This window comes from Diorhabda sublineata, chromosome 3, assembly GCF_026230105.1.
Source record: "Diorhabda sublineata isolate icDioSubl1.1 chromosome 3, icDioSubl1.1, whole genome shotgun sequence".
Classification (NCBI taxonomy): Eukaryota; Metazoa; Arthropoda; class Insecta; order Coleoptera; family Chrysomelidae; genus Diorhabda; species Diorhabda sublineata.
The window spans coordinates 22811983-22830221 of NC_079476.1; the positions used below are offsets into that span (position 1 = coordinate 22811983).

The 18239-nt window shown below is 30.2% G+C and overlaps 3 protein-coding genes across 3 annotated transcripts; 1 reads left to right on the plus strand and 2 right to left on the minus strand.

Moving 5' to 3' along the window:
• Positions 1-2136: 2136 nt before the first annotated feature.
• LOC130441929 (kinesin-like protein Nod) lies at positions 2137-7233 on the minus strand. The gene is made up of 7 exons (XM_056775812.1): positions 7006-7233; positions 6759-6953; positions 6314-6476; positions 5518-5683; positions 3988-5271; positions 3808-3933; positions 2137-2371 (listed from the first exon to the last, which is right to left on the minus strand). The coding sequence occupies exons 1-7, from the start codon at positions 7102-7104 to the stop codon at positions 2257-2259; spliced, it is 2148 nt and encodes a 715-aa protein (XP_056631790.1). The 5' UTR covers positions 7105-7233; the 3' UTR covers positions 2137-2256.
• A 929-nt stretch (positions 7234-8162) lies between these two features.
• LOC130441931 (condensin complex subunit 2-like) lies at positions 8163-13695 on the plus strand. The gene is made up of 11 exons (XM_056775814.1): positions 8163-8670; positions 9439-9655; positions 9795-10035; positions 10126-10287; positions 10379-10497; positions 11053-11272; positions 11407-11574; positions 11684-11873; positions 12182-12283; positions 12347-12445; positions 13415-13695. Exons 1-11 carry the CDS (start codon positions 8398-8400, stop codon positions 13628-13630), a joined length of 2007 nt encoding a protein of 668 aa, XP_056631792.1. The 5' UTR covers positions 8163-8397; the 3' UTR covers positions 13631-13695.
• Positions 13632-17835, minus strand: LOC130441930 (N-acetylneuraminate 9-O-acetyltransferase). The gene is made up of 6 exons (XM_056775813.1): positions 17606-17835; positions 17453-17549; positions 17153-17398; positions 16831-17098; positions 16251-16486; positions 13632-15237 (listed from the first exon to the last, which is right to left on the minus strand). Exons 1-6 carry the CDS (start codon positions 17730-17732, stop codon positions 13818-13820), a joined length of 2394 nt encoding a protein of 797 aa, XP_056631791.1. The 5' UTR covers positions 17733-17835; the 3' UTR covers positions 13632-13817.
• Positions 17836-18239: the final 404 nt, after the last annotated feature.

Genomic DNA, 18239 nt, shown 5'->3' on the forward strand with positions numbered 1-18239 from the left:
GAGCACGTTTTATCAAGAAAAAATTTATATATATTCACTTTTGGAGTGTTTCCAAAACTTTCTTTGAATTTTCTCCGGAATTTCATATTTATAAAAATAGCACAGATCAAGATTGTATTTGTTGCAATGACAGTTACAGCATTTTCCTTTCATTTTTTGTAAAGGGTGACACATCATAAAAACATGCAGGGGAGATTAAAGACAAAATTTAAAGTTATTCACGCGATTAGGCCAAAACTCTCATTAATTCCAAAACGAAGAATTAAAAAAGAGCGGGACTCGATTCCTCAAAGATGGTCAAGAAGAATTAGATCATTGCCCCCAATTCCTTTTAATGTTTTACCCATTGGCAGAAAAGTGAAAACTTGTAATTCTTTGCCTAATAAGAATAATATTAAAATTTTCGAGAAAAAAACTAAATCGTAAGTATCTACATGTAAACATTTTCATTTTTTGGCAGATATTTGTTTTAAACTATTTAAAATAGAAAAATGACTATAAAAATGTGCAGAGAATATTTAAAATAATCCTTTTATAAGTCAAGATTTTGTTCTTGGGAAGGAAAAGTTTATTTACGAAGTCATTTTTTTATGCAGAAACAGAATATGGAATCAGGATTAAAGAATGGCGTTTCTGTCTTATTTTAGATATACAGTTTTTCACCTTTAGATTATCATTTAAAAAAAGATTATTTTGATGCCTTAATTAGATGTAGCACACAAAAAATCGACTTCCTACCTTTCCAGAACAAAACTTTTTCTTTTATATATCTGTCTTATTAATATATTATTTACAATATAAAACTATTTTTGTTGACATTTTTTTCCAAACAACACCTATCGATGAGATAATAAAATTTATTAATTTCCAACAGCACAATATGTCGTATAAGAAAAGAAAAATTATATCACAAACATAGCATGTCGTCTGGTGAAGAAGGAGCTTATGAGATAGTTAGAATTGTACCGGTTGTCGTTTATGTCAAACGCAACGAAACAAAATTTAAATCGTAAGTAAACATGAACTAAGTGAAATTTTGTTATAATTGCAATAAACTTTTTTTAATTATATTACAAATAACTGTTTAAGAGGCTTCTACAATCGAAATCACCTTGTGCTTTATGGTCTAATTAAAGCATGAATTGATGTTTCGTGATAAAAAACGACATTTGATTAGTCCTTGACTGGTGGCAATAGAATTTTTTGCTCCGTGTATATTTAATATAATATATCCCATAATATTTACGAATATTCAATATACATTAATTTTCAATTTAATTATACTATGGAGCGTCGTGATAAGGAAAAATCTTTCTTAAGCAGTTTACCTCTTAAATAAGTTTGTTCTTGGTAGCTGCACTGGCAGCACATGTTTGTGTCATAAACTACTATTTTAGACTCACAGATGATCTCGAAATTGAGGTAAAGAAGAAAAATACCAGTAAAGCTTCCACTGATTTCAAGTCTGCATTACGTGAGAAACTCAAAGAAGAGTGCACTAATTTAGAAAAGAAATGGTCTAAAAAACTCAAGAATCTTCCTCTACTTTAAAAAAAAATATTTGTATAATTCAATAAACAATTTAATAAAACGTTTTTTTATTTATATACAAGAAACTCAAAATGATGTAAAGTAAGCAATAAAAAAGTGCATGGATATGAACAAATAACCTTCCAACTTAATAAACAGAATTGTTCGATTTTTATATTTTTCAATTTATAATGTAATGAGCAGCTTTTCTCAATTTATTTTCCCATGTAACAACTCCTCGTTTCTTGTCTTTTCCTGCCAGTATCTAACTCCTTTTCAGCTTAGGTTATCTTCAGCCTCTTTTAACCATTTTGTCCTAACCCTGCCACATCTTTTTCTACCAAGTTCATTGAATCATATTGTATGCTTTTGATTTTGTTCCTTCTCTCCATAAATGTTCCAGCTTGCTGAACTTTTTACCATATCTTCGCCGTTTATTTCTCGGTTCGTTCTTTTTCTATATATTCCCCTCCAGTAATCTGATAATGCAGGTTTCCATTGGTGAAAGAATTTTTGAAGTGAAAAAATAGAAAAGGTAACAAATGATAGGTCAAGTCAGTATCGAAGGAAAAAGTGGATGGCGAACAATTAATAAAAGAAATAAAAGTATAGAAGTGTGCAAAGTTTATATAAAAATTAAAATACAAAAATTTGTATAAATGAAATATATCTGTATTTCGATTTAAAATTATATTCTTTTTAATCAATAATTAAAATATTATTGAATTATATTAATTCTTTTTTTATGAAATTCTGGTCAACGAAGTTTTCAAATTTTTTGGTTCCCCATCCTGGCATACCCTTTAAGTCAGATATTTTATTTATACGGCCTTTAATTTTTCTGAAAATAAAATATTTTACGTTTCATTTTTTTATACATGTTTTGTGAAGTGGGAATAAATTGTTATTTTCAAAAAAATTGTTCTTATTATGAGTGATTGATACGATACCAATACGAATAACTAAAATATATTAACTAGATCATTTTTAGTCACATTGTATAGCTTGGAGAAATTTGAGTTTAAGCATTTGAAACGGAGTGGATTTTAAGTCACTTTATTTGTTTAAGAAAACTTATAGAAATTAATATATGAATCCCCTTTGACCACTCCTTTTATCTTATGTTTCAACTTGTGTTACGTTTTATTGCCACAAATTTCTTTTCCTCTACCTCAGTGTCTTTTAGTAACTATGTAGATGCGCCCCCACCAATTCAGTTGTCTTTCTTCATAGTGATCTAAAATTGGTTTAATTTTCAGTTCTACTATTCCGTTTGAATTCTTTATTTTCTAGTAATTCTTTTAACTTCTCTTAGATATAGTTTTCAGAGATATAGATTCAACTCTAAATTTCTTTTCTGAAAACTGATTAAAATTACAACATTCCAAGCAGTTTTTTTATTGCTTCTTATTAATAAATGTCTTTAGGTCTTTACATCTTTTCATGTCGTTCTACTGGGTCTTCTACCTTTGGATCTAGCGATACAATTTGAAATGAACATGCGAAAATCTGGACTCAGGGTGAATTTCCAATTATTTTATAATAAGTGCTTGGAGGTACACATCACTGACAGAAAGCAGTGGAACGGTGTACGACACATCTTTTAATGTGACTTGTTTTAAGGCATACTTAATAGACATTCCTTCATCTAACTTCAAAATCATCACCTGGAGAAGCCTTCGGTAGATCCTCTTCATCGCTTCTAGAACCCCTGGTCTAGAGGTTGTATAAGCGAGGTTACATTAGGAGGTAGAAAATTAAGGTCCGTTTCGTCGAAATTAAAAATTTGATCAGAAATCCTTCCTTGAACACAAATTCTTCCATTTTCTTTGGAAATTCCGTGATTTCAGATGAGTGCTGATAGCTTCTCGTCACTAATATTTAGCTGCCTTACTCCATACCTCTTCTTCCATCGGTTCAGCCATCCTTCACTCGCAGTAAATGTTTCCTCACCTTTCTTAAAGTTCTTATGAAATTCAAATGTTTCGCTATAAAGACCTTTATTTATGTTTGTTATTTTTGAATGACAGGATCGGTTAACCCGGAGGCTCGGTTAACTGGGTGTTTACTGTACAATCAATCATCTCCTCTATTTTGCCACATGAACACAATATACATTGAAGTTGATACTGATCATATTACAGTTTAATAAATATCTGAGTTTTCGGTTGGCAATTAGAAGTAAAGTGAATGACAACTTGATTAAATACTCGAAATCTACTTCAATACTCGTCATTAGTTATAGTTTGGAAAGAAGTTATTTGTATATGTACGTACCTAAATAAAGTCATCTGTTCTGCTGATTTTTCACCGATTGTTTGCAATTTTAATAGTTCTTTAAGCTTTCCATTATTAAGAATATACAAGACTTCTTTGGTGTGGGCTGTACGTGGACTATCGTTTCTAAATATAAAAATAACTAAAGATACTTTTTATTTTACATTAAAATAATCTTACCTTGATTCTTTCAATAACTTCTTCCTCGTAGGAACTTTTAAAATTGTTAAATTTTTAGTTCTAGAGCTTTCAACTTTCTGCTCTGTCCCTGTAGATTGATTTTTTCTTTTAATAGTTTTATTCCTTAATATGACAGATTGTCTTTTATTACAATAAGAATATCTACTTAAATCTTCCTTGGCAGAAATATCTAAATTTACTTTAGAAACAGTAGCTTGCTTCATAAACAAACGTACACTACGTTTAGCTGGTATTAAAACAGTTTGATCAGAATACTTGGTTTTATTAAGGGACATCCGTTTCATAGATAACCTTTCACTACGTCTGTATGTAATATTTTCTTTTGGAGACGAAACAAGTGAATCTTTTTTTGATATATTTTTTACAGTGAAAGAAGGTACTTTAAATCCGTTTTCTTTATCACCAGAATCGCTATTTTTGCTATCGTCGTAAGTTAAACACTTTCTTGCGTTGTTTACCTGTTCTCCGATTGGACTACTGGTTGCTGTAAATATACTTCCAGTCAACTGTACCATTTCTGACCTAACGATCTTTGTAACTTGATTTTGAATCAAATTCCAATTTACACTTGGGGTTTCTAGTACTATATTTTCTTTATTAACTCCACTTTCTCTAGGTTGTACATTCATAGAAGTTTTGAGCATCAATTCCATTTTATTCATTAAAGAATTTTCCATTGCGTTCATATATTTTTTTATAATGGGACTTAAAAGTTGCTGAGTCATATCTGAATTAACAGATATATTTGGAGATAAGGATTTTATACTATGAATTTGATCTGTATCAGTGGAATAATTGGATTCAAGTATTGGCTGTAAGGGTTTGTGTTTATGGATTGGAGTCAAAAGAGGTCTCTTAAATGGTGTATTTGGTTTCCCATTAAAAAGCATTGGATTTTCTTTTCTATACAGAGAAACAACTTCGTTTACCTCAGGCCTGTTTAGTATTTTCCCAACTCTTTTTGCAAACTCCAATGTTTGTAAAGTTTCTGTTGTATCTTCAATTGAAGGACTTACACAAGCTATCAATGAAACAAAGTTTTGCTTGTTCAATGAATCTTGTAATAAAGAAGTAATAATCGATCTTCTGTAAGGAATAAATGTGGCGTTATTAATCAATGCATCCATTACTTGTCCAATGGCTAATAAGCCACGATTAATATTGATACCTTCTTGGAAAGTACTACCATCACTACCTGTCTTCTTCACACTTTCACATCCCGCCAAATCCACTAAGTTTAATTTAGCAGTTGTTACCATTTCTCTAAAAAATATTTTAGATGAAAACAAAAAGTTTTAAAAGCTATTAGTGAAGTAATTCAAATAATTGCCAACACATTAATTATAATTATTTCTTAAAGATAAAATCTGATAAATGATCTACTTTCATTGCAAAGTTCTTATCAAAAGTAATAAGAACAACTTTCTTTCTAATATTTTGATATAAAGTATTAGAAACAAAAACAGGTAATCATGTAGTGTGGAAAACTTTTTATAATTTCAAACTTACTTGTGTTTAACTTTACAATAAATAGTGAAAATTGCATGGGATCTAGAACTTTGGGAATTTTGCTTAGTACCACCTGTGTGTCTATTCTTACCGCCAGTATTTAAAAAATGTCTGGCTTCATGAGAATTAAAAACTTTTTCTGTACTACATCCCAAAGCTTTCAAACCTAAAAATTGAATATAGAATCAAGCCAAAATTAGTTTTTTATATATAAAAATATTAGTTTTAGGTTTTTAAACTCTAATTGAACTTTTCAAATAACCACTCATTTAACATAAACAAATATATCTTGGAAATGAATGATTTATTTTTTTAGTTATTTTATTAATATCTGGTGAAATTGAGACGTCTTTGTGATAGAGTGAGGGTGTTTTCAATAATGTAGCTGCTTATAATGCATTTATAAGTAAAACTTTCTTGTCTTTTCACTATAATTTACTTTTACTGGACATATACACAGTTTAAAGGTTGTGAGCAGCTAAGAATATGATAGCTACAGTCATGGTCAACAACAGTCTACACATGCTAAGAATCCCAATTTGTAATTTATTAGAAAGATCAGTATGCATGATGCTGAAAGTAAAGTCTATTATGGGCTAGGATAATAAAACCATAAAAAAATTTCCAAAACTTAGAAGGTACATTTTCTTGTTGTTGTTGACAGTGTGTGTAATACTATTTACAGTGTAGTATTGTTCTATAGAAGGCAATCCAAACAAACCAAAACCAATTGATTTAGGGAGTGATATTACATGGGATTGTACTATATTTATTTATTTTTATCATTTCTCCTTACCTTTGAACTGCAGTGGTTTATTTTGTAAAAGATCAAATACTTTTTCATTGTATATTTCAATATAAGACACAGATATTTCAATTCCTGTATCCTCATCATTGGCACATTCAAAGAAATGGTTTAAAACGCGTGGAATTAAACCAATCTCTTTTTCATTAGATACCTAAAATAAATATAAAATGTTCCTGTCACATTTTTTGGTAATTAAATAGCAGTTTAGAACTCAGTCTCAACGGACTAACTCAGAGATCTTCATAAGAAGGAAAAGTATGAAAATGCAATACTGGAAAAATAAAATAATAATGAAATATTGTTTGTTCTATTTTTGTTAATATGCAATAGTTGTAGATCAAAGGTGATTAATACAAAATAATCAACTATACAATAACAATTCACTATATATACTTTAGATTTTCAATTATCAATTAAAGAAATATTTATTTACATTTGAATTGGTCCCCATGGTGTATGTTTTTCCGGTCCCAGTTTGACCATAAGCAAACACTGTACAATTGTACCCTTGTTTAACATATTGAACCAAAGGCTTAACTGTTGAATTATAAATCGATTCTTGAGAGATATCTTCAGTGAAAATTTTATTAAATGTAAATGTTTGAGAACGATCTATTAGTAATAAAACCTACAAAAAAAAGGAGGTAATATTTTTCAGTACAGCTTTTAAAGCAACGTACAGGTGGTTTGTGGCTAATAACACGTAAATTTTGTTTCTCGTAATCAAAAACAGGTTTAATACGAATTGCAACGTTCACAAACTCCTCGTTAGTCTCCATAATAAAATGAAAAATAAAAATCCGTTACACACACAAAACATACCCTTAGGTTATGTTCTCTGACCAGTTATTTACACTGTAATTCAAATGAATTGTCACTTTCACTAATTTTTACTGATGTTGCGTTCTGTAATACTATTCATGGAACACAACACGAGCAGAGAGCAGGTTGTATAGATTGATCGTGGTAATTGCAGAACAGTAAATGAAAAAAATTTAACCCAAAATAATTGAAGCCAGCTGGTCAAAACAGTAACTTTACTACAAAAACAACACATTAGTACAAACAACTCTATTGAAATTGCTAATTTAGAAGCATTGAAATGTCAAACGAAACGTCAAAAGTCAAAACAAATCTGAGAGCTATCTTTCCAGTTTCGGAGCAAAGAGATTTTACTCAGACATCGAACTCGATAAATCCTTATAGAGTTCGATGACAGAGTGTTGAAAAATTTATATAACTTTACACATCCGAGCAGTGAGATCATACTTGGTGTTTGAGGATGTAAGAATGATGTGATATGAGTACTATTGGTTTCATTTAAAAAAAAATTAATATCTCATCAAGATATATCAATTTATTATTGATACTCGTTAGAAAATAAGAGGCGTAAGTGGTGTTGATTTAAGCATTAAACAAGCCGCGTAAATACCACCATCTATTAAAAATGTTTCATACTTTCTTACACATAGAAAAATTAGAAGCTCTCTGAATTAATAACTACCTAAGACTAAGTAACTTTGTTGTAGAAAATAAATTATATCAGATATATCATAAGGGATTGTCCCTTACAAAAACAACATAGCCGAGCACAGTATTTGAATTGATATTTTAGACAAATGTCATGTCTAGCCCATTTTTAACACAATAACTTTTTAATTGAATTTCAAATGTGTTTAGAGTATGATTGAACATTATTATTTCACACATACTGATAAATAAATATTTGTAAGATAAATACATCTCCTATCACTTACGGTACACCATAACAAAAGAGATATTGGAAAAAGATTCGTGGATCCTTCGAAAATATGCCTATTCAACGGTTTGTGTATTTGACTCTACTGCCATGTGTCATAAAATCAAAAATATAAAATCGGCTGCAACGGTTGTAGTTTGCTATTGTAGATTTTTGGCGTAATTTGTATTTATTATTTATAACAAATAATTTTTTTATAATTTTAATGTTAAATTTAAACAATATTAAGGACAGTGTAACAGTTAACGACTTTTTATCATCAAAGTTTATTGGATATTCCTTCATCTACTATATTTAAGTGAAAATTGAAAAGATGGATACATCAACTCCAATGAATGTTGATTTGCGAAGGCGGACATTATTAGTAAATATGCAAAATCTCTCATCTCCATTACGAAGATCTGTAAATGTCTCTATGAACGGATCGACTGTAGAAATGTCCAATGATGAAGATGAGAGAGCAGATAGGAGAAGTCAACTTCAAATTCAAAAACGTTTATCAAGTATTTCAACTCCTAAAATTAATTTGAATGAAACTTACATTAAGGAACAGTTTGTAATGTACACCCATCTGTTTACCGAAAATGTAAGACCATTTATATTAAACAAATAAGCACCTTAAAACTTTGGTATGAAAGCAGTTCCAGGATCTATTAAATAATTTAGTATTTTTTTTGCTTACTTTGTTTAGTTTGAAGTTTTTGTTTAAATAAACAAAAGCTTTATATATTTTAAAGTATGAAATGACATTTCTGCATGTTTGTTAAAATATTATTTAAACTTTTCATTTTTACAAATGAAAGATTTTCAAAGCGGTTTTATATATACGTCTTCAGACATTTTTCGATGTAGAGGAGATAGTTACTTGTCAAATTTTACAAGAGTCAAGAAAGAAATTTTAACATTCAAAGAGGTAACATCCTAATATCATAAAGTCAGGTTTTGAATCAATTCTCTCTATGTCTCTATTCCCTTTTTCAGATTTGTGTTACATATTATCTTATAAAAAAAATTGTTCTTTATTATTATTTATATTTTTAATGATAGAATTTGAAACTAAACAGTTTATGATATCTCTATTTATTTACCTTTCCTATATGTACTCTAACAAAATTAATTTGCACTTTGTATTTTGGCTATCTCTAGCAGATCTTTGAGATATAATTAATAATTTCCTAATGCCAATTTGCTTTGTACAAGTGATAAAAATTAGTAAATATATTAATTTGATAATTGGGAATTTTTTTATCAAAATGATACATTGATTTTGCCGAGGAGTATTGTAATATTAATAATTATAATTTTACAGAATGGTAATAAATTGTTAATACCAACAACAATATTTTTCTTTTAGAAAATAACATCAAAAAATGCCTGGAAACTTCAAATCATTGATATGCTTAGGCCTTTGTGCCAAAAATCTCGACAAGATGTTTTACAAGTAGCCAGTACTTCCATTGATATTAGTGCAAAAGTGTATGGTATTAGAGTAGATGATGTGCATTCTGAAGGATTAAAATTGGCCAGTAACATGGCCAGAGTAGCAGAATCTGCAACAGTTGCTGAAGATGGTTAGTAGAAAAGTTGTTATTACTTTTATATTTAGTTGTGGGATAGGCTAAAATATCAGTAATAGCAATTTTCAATTAATAAACCATTGTATTTAATGCTTCTATTATTTTTAATTATTATATTTTGATTTTTTACAAGATGAAGGAGCAGAAAATTCTGAGGGTGAACAAGAACCCTCTTCTGCTAAAAAAAAGAAACGTAAAAAAGTTACCCAGACTGGGTTTAAAAGCACTATTAATAGAAATCCAAAAGGAAATCTAGGAAAGTTGCCAAAATTAGAACCAACAGATTTTACTACTCGGATTAATGCTGACACAGGTACCATCGATAACCTATTTACGAATTCACTTAAAGAGACTTCGTACTCTTTCATTTTATTGTAAGTAAGTGTTTTAATCACCAACAATTTTAAAGAAGAATATTTTGGTTTTTTTTCCTATTAGAATTGTTTTGTATTATTTTGTTTTAGAGACAAAAGAAAAAAATTTATTGAAGAATCTGACCCTATTGTGCAACGAGACTTTAAAGTATCTTTACAGAAATTTACTTTTCCTGACAAAGTTTTCAATATCAACCCAACTTTCAATGATTTCATAGTAGACCAGTGGGATCCTGATCAAGAGGAGAAACGGTAATTCTTTTTAATTGGTTAATTGTAAAAAATTGTTTGTATATTTTATAGGTAGAATTCTTCTTTGCACTTGATTTTTTTGTAATTTCAGAGACAGTGATAAAACAGTTTTGTCTCAAATACAACCAGTAGTTTATGACGAACGGGGATTTCCAGTTGCTGAATTAGATGGTTCAATTCATGATATTTTTGAAACAAATGATGTTGACAGTAAGTATATCTCAGTAAATGATTATTCACTGATTGGAATGGCCATATATCCTACAATGTGCTACATACAAACAAAGAAATTGCAGATGATATTAAGAACAGTTTTACAGATTCAAACATTTACAAAGATTACCAAAACAGGTTATAAACTGGCAATACCAGCAAAAGAAAAGCTGGAAGAGATAGAAAAGGAGAAAACTAGCTTAAGGCAATCTTTACAGTGATAGATGAAGGAAGTTATATAAAGGAAAATAATTGGAGCAGATGATAAAATACAGTTACAGACATGAGTAAAAGAGGAACCAAAGCCCTCATCTGACACATGAGAAGATACGAGAAAAAAAGCAGATGAATATGTATAATAGAAATACTGGATTATCATACAAGATTGAAATTAGGCGAAAGATATAGTAGTAGAAATCATTTTATAACATCTAGATTCTCTGTGCTTTTATGTATGTGTAGTACTCTTGAGAGTGTCAATTAGGAAGTAACAATTTCCTCACATTCTCCATTTGTTCTATAACAAGTTTTAATAGAAATTTTTGTAACCAGTGGATCCAGACAATGACGAAGTCATAGAAATACGACATGGAAATTCTATGGGACCTGAACTTCGTGTAGGAGTGGCGAACGTTGTCGATTTCAAACCTATGGAAAGCACTATTCACTCTTCAGAATATTCTTTCAATCCAGTTGTAACCACAAATAATGGAAAGTACATCGATAGAATTTGGGCAGGACCAAGTCATTGGAAACTCAAATTTATTAGACGGTATGTTTTTTAATGTTATGATTCTATTAGTCTTTCCTATTGACCAAGTTCCATAGTAGTATAATATATATAAACAAAAATTAGAATGACCCATACCTGTTCAATGGATTCTTTATTCTATATTTTTAATTTAGGTCTGTTCCACGTTTTTCTGGTCAGACAATAAATACGACTGTTAAAGCATTGTCAAAAGGAAGAAAAAAGAACCAAGTGGTAATGATTGATTTTGATCCAGAACCACCAGAAGTTGATTTTTCTAAAAAGTTTGTAATCAAAAAGAGACTCGAGGTCGACGTTGACAAGTAAGAATTATTAGATTTTTATTTACTCAAATTATCATTGCATATCCTTATATCAAGTACCGAATACAAATTTATACTTGATGTCGGTTTTATGTATATATTGTCTCAGGGTAACTCTACCACTTATGGACCAATCATGTGCCAGGATAATGGCCACTATCAAAGAATTAATGGCAAAACCAGGAGTATGTCCCGTAGAGAAGAAAGAAAAAATTACAGACTTGGGAGAAGAGGATTTTAAAGTAACTCCTTACAAATACGAAAATCCAAATGATTCGTTGTATTGTTCTCAGACACAAGTAAGTCACACAAGTAGTTTTAACTTTTTTCTTTTGTGTTCAAGGTGAGAGTGATCTAAAACACAAGAAATATTCTATCTTGGCTTTATCATAATCGTAACAATTACTTTAACATGTTTTACTTTTCATAATATCTGTATATATGTCACCAATAATTGAACATTAAATATTTATGTTTAAGTATAATTGCCAACTGTGAGTTTATGTGTTGTAACATATCACATGCAGTATTTGTTATATTTATAATTAATAATTTTATTCATGCTAACCAAATGAATGATTCATGATCTTCTGGGTTTTTATTTTAGAACGACGACATGGGAGATAGAGACAGCATTGCAGATGATGAAGAGCATATTTTAGCAAACGCAGGAAATCTAGCTGAACATTTAGTTGACAACCCCGAAATGGTAGTTTTATATAAAAATAATGCTTTTTCAAAACTTATTTATTTACCTTTTTAATTTCGACAGGTACCCAATACTTACATTCAGTACGCTTCAAAAGCAAAGCAGATAGATATGAAGAAACTGAAATCGGCCATTTGGTATAAATTAACCAATGAAGTAGAGGTAAAATTTATATTTAGAATTATTATAATCCATAAATACTATTTTTATCTTGAAAATCAATTTCACAGCACAGCATGATTTATCAAGTGATATTCTGACGAACAACGAAAATGTATTATATATATTTTTGAACATAGAAAGCGCCTTTGATAATACTCCACATGAATCAAAAAGAAATATCTGAGACTCTAGATAGTAAATTCCTTTGGAATAAACAAGAAAATAATATAACCAGCCCTGATAGTGTGTAGATATTTCAAAGGGATGTAAACTGCGAAAGTAAGGCCAAACAACACATGCAGTGTTGTTTGTTGTTGTTGGGCAGTGATCTGGGCTATGGAACACCAAGAAACTCAAACTTTCAAATGTTCAGACTGGTCTTTATATGTATAAATGGGGCCACGAGAACATGTTCAACAGCTGCCCCAGAACACTGAGCATCCTCAGTAAGAAAAAATAATTGTATATCTTGTTTATTAAGTGAAATTTATTACATTTAGTGTAGATAAAAGACCAATACCAATTGGAATTTCATTCTTACATTATCTAGTAAAGAATATATCTCTAGATGTCCTGTGATGCAACATTAAACATGTAACCTGTTTTAGTCTTTCAATGTCAAGTTAAATTGATGATTTTACTAAGAGAACCTCATAATCCGCACTACTGACCTCTTGCAAATATATATCTAACCATAGCTGCAGTAGCTCATTTTATTTTTTTGTTTTTACTGCCAACCAACATACTAATAGTCCATTGCCTTCATACGCTGAATATAAAGTTGGAAAAATCTAAGAAAGAAACTTTTGATACATCGAAAGTGCTCCTAAGTAACCATTACAGGAAGAAAACATGAACTAGGGAGTCTTTAATTTATGTAGCTGGTACATATGCATACTCATACATATTTGCCTTCATTGTTTTCATGTAAAAATAATCTGTGAACACATTTTATATTTATGTTTTTAGGGCCAAAACAATCGAAGTAAATTGATTCCTCAGACATTTTCCGAATTATACAAAGCCTTGCCGGAATTAATGCAGAGTAAAGAAAAGGAGAAACTTTCTTGTCCCCTGGCATGTTTTGCCTTATTGCACTTGGCAAATGAACAAAATCTCTATCTGAAACAACTGTCTGGTAATAAAGACTGTTACATAATGGGACCTGAATACTACACCACATAAATTATCTCTATCAACTGGAATATATTTTTATTTTTAGTGTTTTCTCATTAAATGTATTAAAAACATGTCTTGTTTCAATTTTACGGCATGCTTGAATCTAGAACATCAATAATCCACATTTTTTTGACAACGAATAAAACATATAATCATACTTAAAAATGTATTTATCACAAAAATGTTACACTTCTTAAAACATCCCATCATTTATACCGATCGGTACTAAAACAGCAAGAAACAAAATTAGATTTCTTAAAGCAGATTTCCAATCATTCGGTACAGCATATGGAATTAATGATTTTGTAATACTATGCACCTCATGTGAAGCACAAACAAATATGTACGTCGTTATAATCAAATTTAACACTGGATAACCAGGTACAAGTACCAAAACCCCATGGGTATCTGCGGCCAGCCAAATATGATATTGACTAATGAATAACTCGAGAGAAATATCTCCGAACCAAGCAAAAAGACTTGAATATCTAGTCCTAAGCACTCCTGAAATATTTCTCAGAAGAATGAAACTTACTATCGGAATAAAAACTATATAAGAATGTATTTCGCTACATTCTAATTCATTTCGACAAAGAAAAGTGAACATCAAGTAAGAACCAATTCCAACTAAAGCTAACAAAGTCGAACTTAAAGCTATACCCCTAGAAAATAAATTAGAGTGGTTGTTATCATCAAAAATGTTATATCTATGTGATAAAATCATTATAACACCAAAAACCATACCGTACATTGTCGAGTAACGATCCAATTTCCATCTTGACCACCATTCGTGAATATCATCATCTATTGTAACAAATAAAGCCTTCCAAGGTCTCGTTACAAAGATTTTTTCGAAAAAAACTTCAGACATAAAAAGTATGGTAATCACACTACAAAAAGTAATGAACTTAATAAGAAGATAAAAATATTGTATCACATTATTCTCGGATGTTTGTGCGGTTATGTGAGGAGGAAAAGCAACAAAACAATAAATCATCAAATACCAAAAAGACAACAGAGGTGCGAAATAATAAAACTGATAAGGCCTATTCATACTAAGACACAAAGTAACAGTTACGAAATTGAGTTGAAACAACATCCGACAAAAGCTAATTATACCGACGTCATTTCTATACCATACATAGCAAAATTGTTCATAACCTAATAAAAATAAATAAGCAGAAATAAGTACTTTGATATGCATGTTTATCATCAATACTTTAGATGCTCCTGTAACATGGTACACCAAAATAACAATTTGCATCCACCCTTTCCATTCATTCAACTGATCTCTATGTAACACTTTGTTAAATTTGCTTTCTTCCATAAAAAATAAACCTAAAACTGTTATATAACCGATCGGCAGCCAAAAACTAAACTCTGAATAATATTTATTTTCTTTCATGAAGAAATTAGTCCTGTCGCATATGAAGAAGTATGCTACTATAAGTGACATCTTTGATATGTTTTTGAAGAGAAAGTAATAGTTGTGTGTGGTAAGGGGTTGAAGAGGCTGGATATCGTTTTCTGGTAAACTATGATAATCGTAGATCGGTTTGCCAAAATTTTTAAGAATTATCCGCCGAATTATCATTACTATTGCCGTGGTTACACTGAAAAAAAAATTAAAAATTATCAAATTTGAACACTCGACCCGTAACTAGTGAGGTTTCAGAAAACCCACCAAATAAAAATACACCTACAACTTTCTTAATAATAGTAAGAGGTCTGTGAACAGCTGGTCAGTTGCCTTTTGATAATATAGAGGTAACAAAAAAAGTGGAACCCCTCCTCGATATCAAATGAAGACAGATGCTCCCCGTTTAGAAAAATGGGCTAATAATATCTTAAAAAGTGCCAATGTTATACATGATATACAAAGTGAGCAGGAGATTAATGATGTGGACCAGGCAAATGCCCAATGGGCAAGACATTTTTAAAATGTGTAATCTGTCCAAAGCCTTTTTAAGCGCCCAACTTTTGTAAATTTATGAAATTGAAAAATCAATAATTTCAATCTTAACTGCGCTCAATCATACCTTTAGCAAGAAATAAAGAAGAGGATGCACGATGAAGTTTTCTGGGTGAGAAAAGACAAAGTGTTACGAGCTGATAAATGATGACAGCTCTAGAATCTAATGAGCCACAAATTTATATAATAATCACAAATTTCAATAACTTGGAAGCAATTCTTATTGAGAAGCTTGAATCCTTTACAACTGTAAACTGCAGAAGAGAAGGCAATTCTAATGTAGAATTTGACATGGCACAATTTCACTTAGCAGCTAATCTTCTTGATCCGGCAGTAAACTAAATCCTGTTGAGATGCTTGAAGCAACAGGCTTCATATGCGAAATAACAAAGCTCACAGTGTTAGATGTACTTCAAGTGAGAAACAAGCAAGGAATTTGGTCTAGACAGTTTGTGTAGAAAGGACTGTAAAGCAATAATCATGTAAATTCTATACTGTGATGGCTAGGATTAAGAGGGACTTGCGAATTAGAGGGATGCAATTAAAATTCTTACCAGTAACATCCGCTGAGTGAAAAATGGATGATTTAACACTCTCAATACAAGAGCTAGTTCACCAGTGTATTTAATCATTCAAACCATTTATTCAACTTACCACATAGCCATTACAGCAAAAGTAACAATTTGTAGGGTAGTTCGTGGTTCGACTGAACTACAACAAGTACCATCATTAAAATTCATGTTATCATTACAATACAAGTTGAGCAATATTTGTGTATTGTGTTTACGCGGTCTTTCTGCAAGGTGTATACCATCAGGACTATCTTGCAGCATCCCTTTACCTACAAGACAAGTACTCCACCACAGATCTGCAGCAGAATGTGACAAAACCTGAAATAAAATTAAAGTTGTGCAATGAAAAAACTACTACAAAAAAAACTATTTTTGTATTTAGGACAGGAAAAAAGATATTGGAATGAGTGTGATTCCAGAAATATATTAATGTAGTAAGCATTCAAGAAAAAAAAGCAGCAAGTTAATAAGGAAATGGAAAGAACCTTTATTGAAATTGTACGGAGGAATAATTAAAAACTAAATCATAAATGTATTATTTACATTTATCAAATATTACATAACATACAGTGTTATAAGAAACTACTGTGTACCTGTGTAATTATTAGGAATATCTGGATGGGTGGAAAAGGAATTTTAACTTGTTTTTAAAGTAATCATACTTCAATTGCGGCTGTGTTGTAAAGATCAATTAGTCTATTGGTAATCATTTTTTCATGGGCTTTTAATTTTTCTTCATTTACAGGAGCTTGCAATGCCCAAAGTATCCATATTTTTCTATTAGATAAATTATCTATAGGTTGAACTAATCTCGTTAAATTCATCTGATATTCCTTTATGTTTGATTCTGATCTGTTTGAGGACATTATTGGCCATAAAGCACTTCCAGCTACTATTACTGAAGGAGGATGGGTTGAAACATCCCATTGTCTAAAACAATCAGTGCCTGATATAATATTTTTATTTAATTACAATAGTGCTCACCTAAAAATATCCACTATGTCTCTTGAGATGAAAGGTGACCAAATAAAATCAACTTTGATTTTTAATCTATTATCAACATGTGTATAGTTCATAAAGAGAGTTTGTGGTTTTTGACTAACATCTTCTTTCTGATTCAAATGTTGTACAAAAGCATAATATAATTCTCCAATTCTTGTATCTCCTATGAAAACAAAGTGAGTTTCCAATCCTATATAAGCTAAATAACGGAGACATCGTTTAGTATCACTAAAAATTAGATAATGATCCTCAATCGAGCAAACATTTTATAAGTTTATATACCTATCAGTATATTGATGTAGCATACATCCATAAGGTTGCCATTCTTTATCTCCTTTATATCTTCCATCAGTTAACAACCATTTACATGAATTAGTACCTTAAACAAATATCCTCAGCATTTTTAATATGTGATTATATGAATATGAAATATACCAAATTTCAAATGAAGTATTCCATGATAACAGGCAAATCCTAAGACCAGAAAAAGAGCTACCTTTTTAGCATTTGTTGAGTTAATTTCATCGATAATTTTTTCAATTCGTGATTTTTCTACGGTCATAATAAAATACCTTCTACATTCAATTTGTTCATTCTATCCGAAAACGACTGCGGGAAAATTATTGTAGTAAATAATGAATAAAAACAATGTCACTTGACTTGAAGTCAGCTAGTGTGACAAATGTCATATTTGACAACTAACGCGTCTTGGAATATTTGAACTACGCATAATTTTGATTAATAATATTATTTGCTTTTCAAATTAAACAACGGAACATATTTTATTATAAATGTTTCGTTCAAATTTATCTGGCATACATTCTAATTCATTACTTAGAATATTATGAATTAAATATAAATTATAACGTAATCATATAATATGGATTATTTTCAATTAAATATGTTTCTAAATTATAATTTATTTTCGCATTAAAAATAAAGTATATATTATAAAAGATCTTAACATCTCTCGGCAATTATAAACCAAAAGGCAAAAGAAAAACAAAACAACCATATTGATTATACTTAAAAGATAAAACCGGTTCTGGATTCTTTCAATTTTCATATC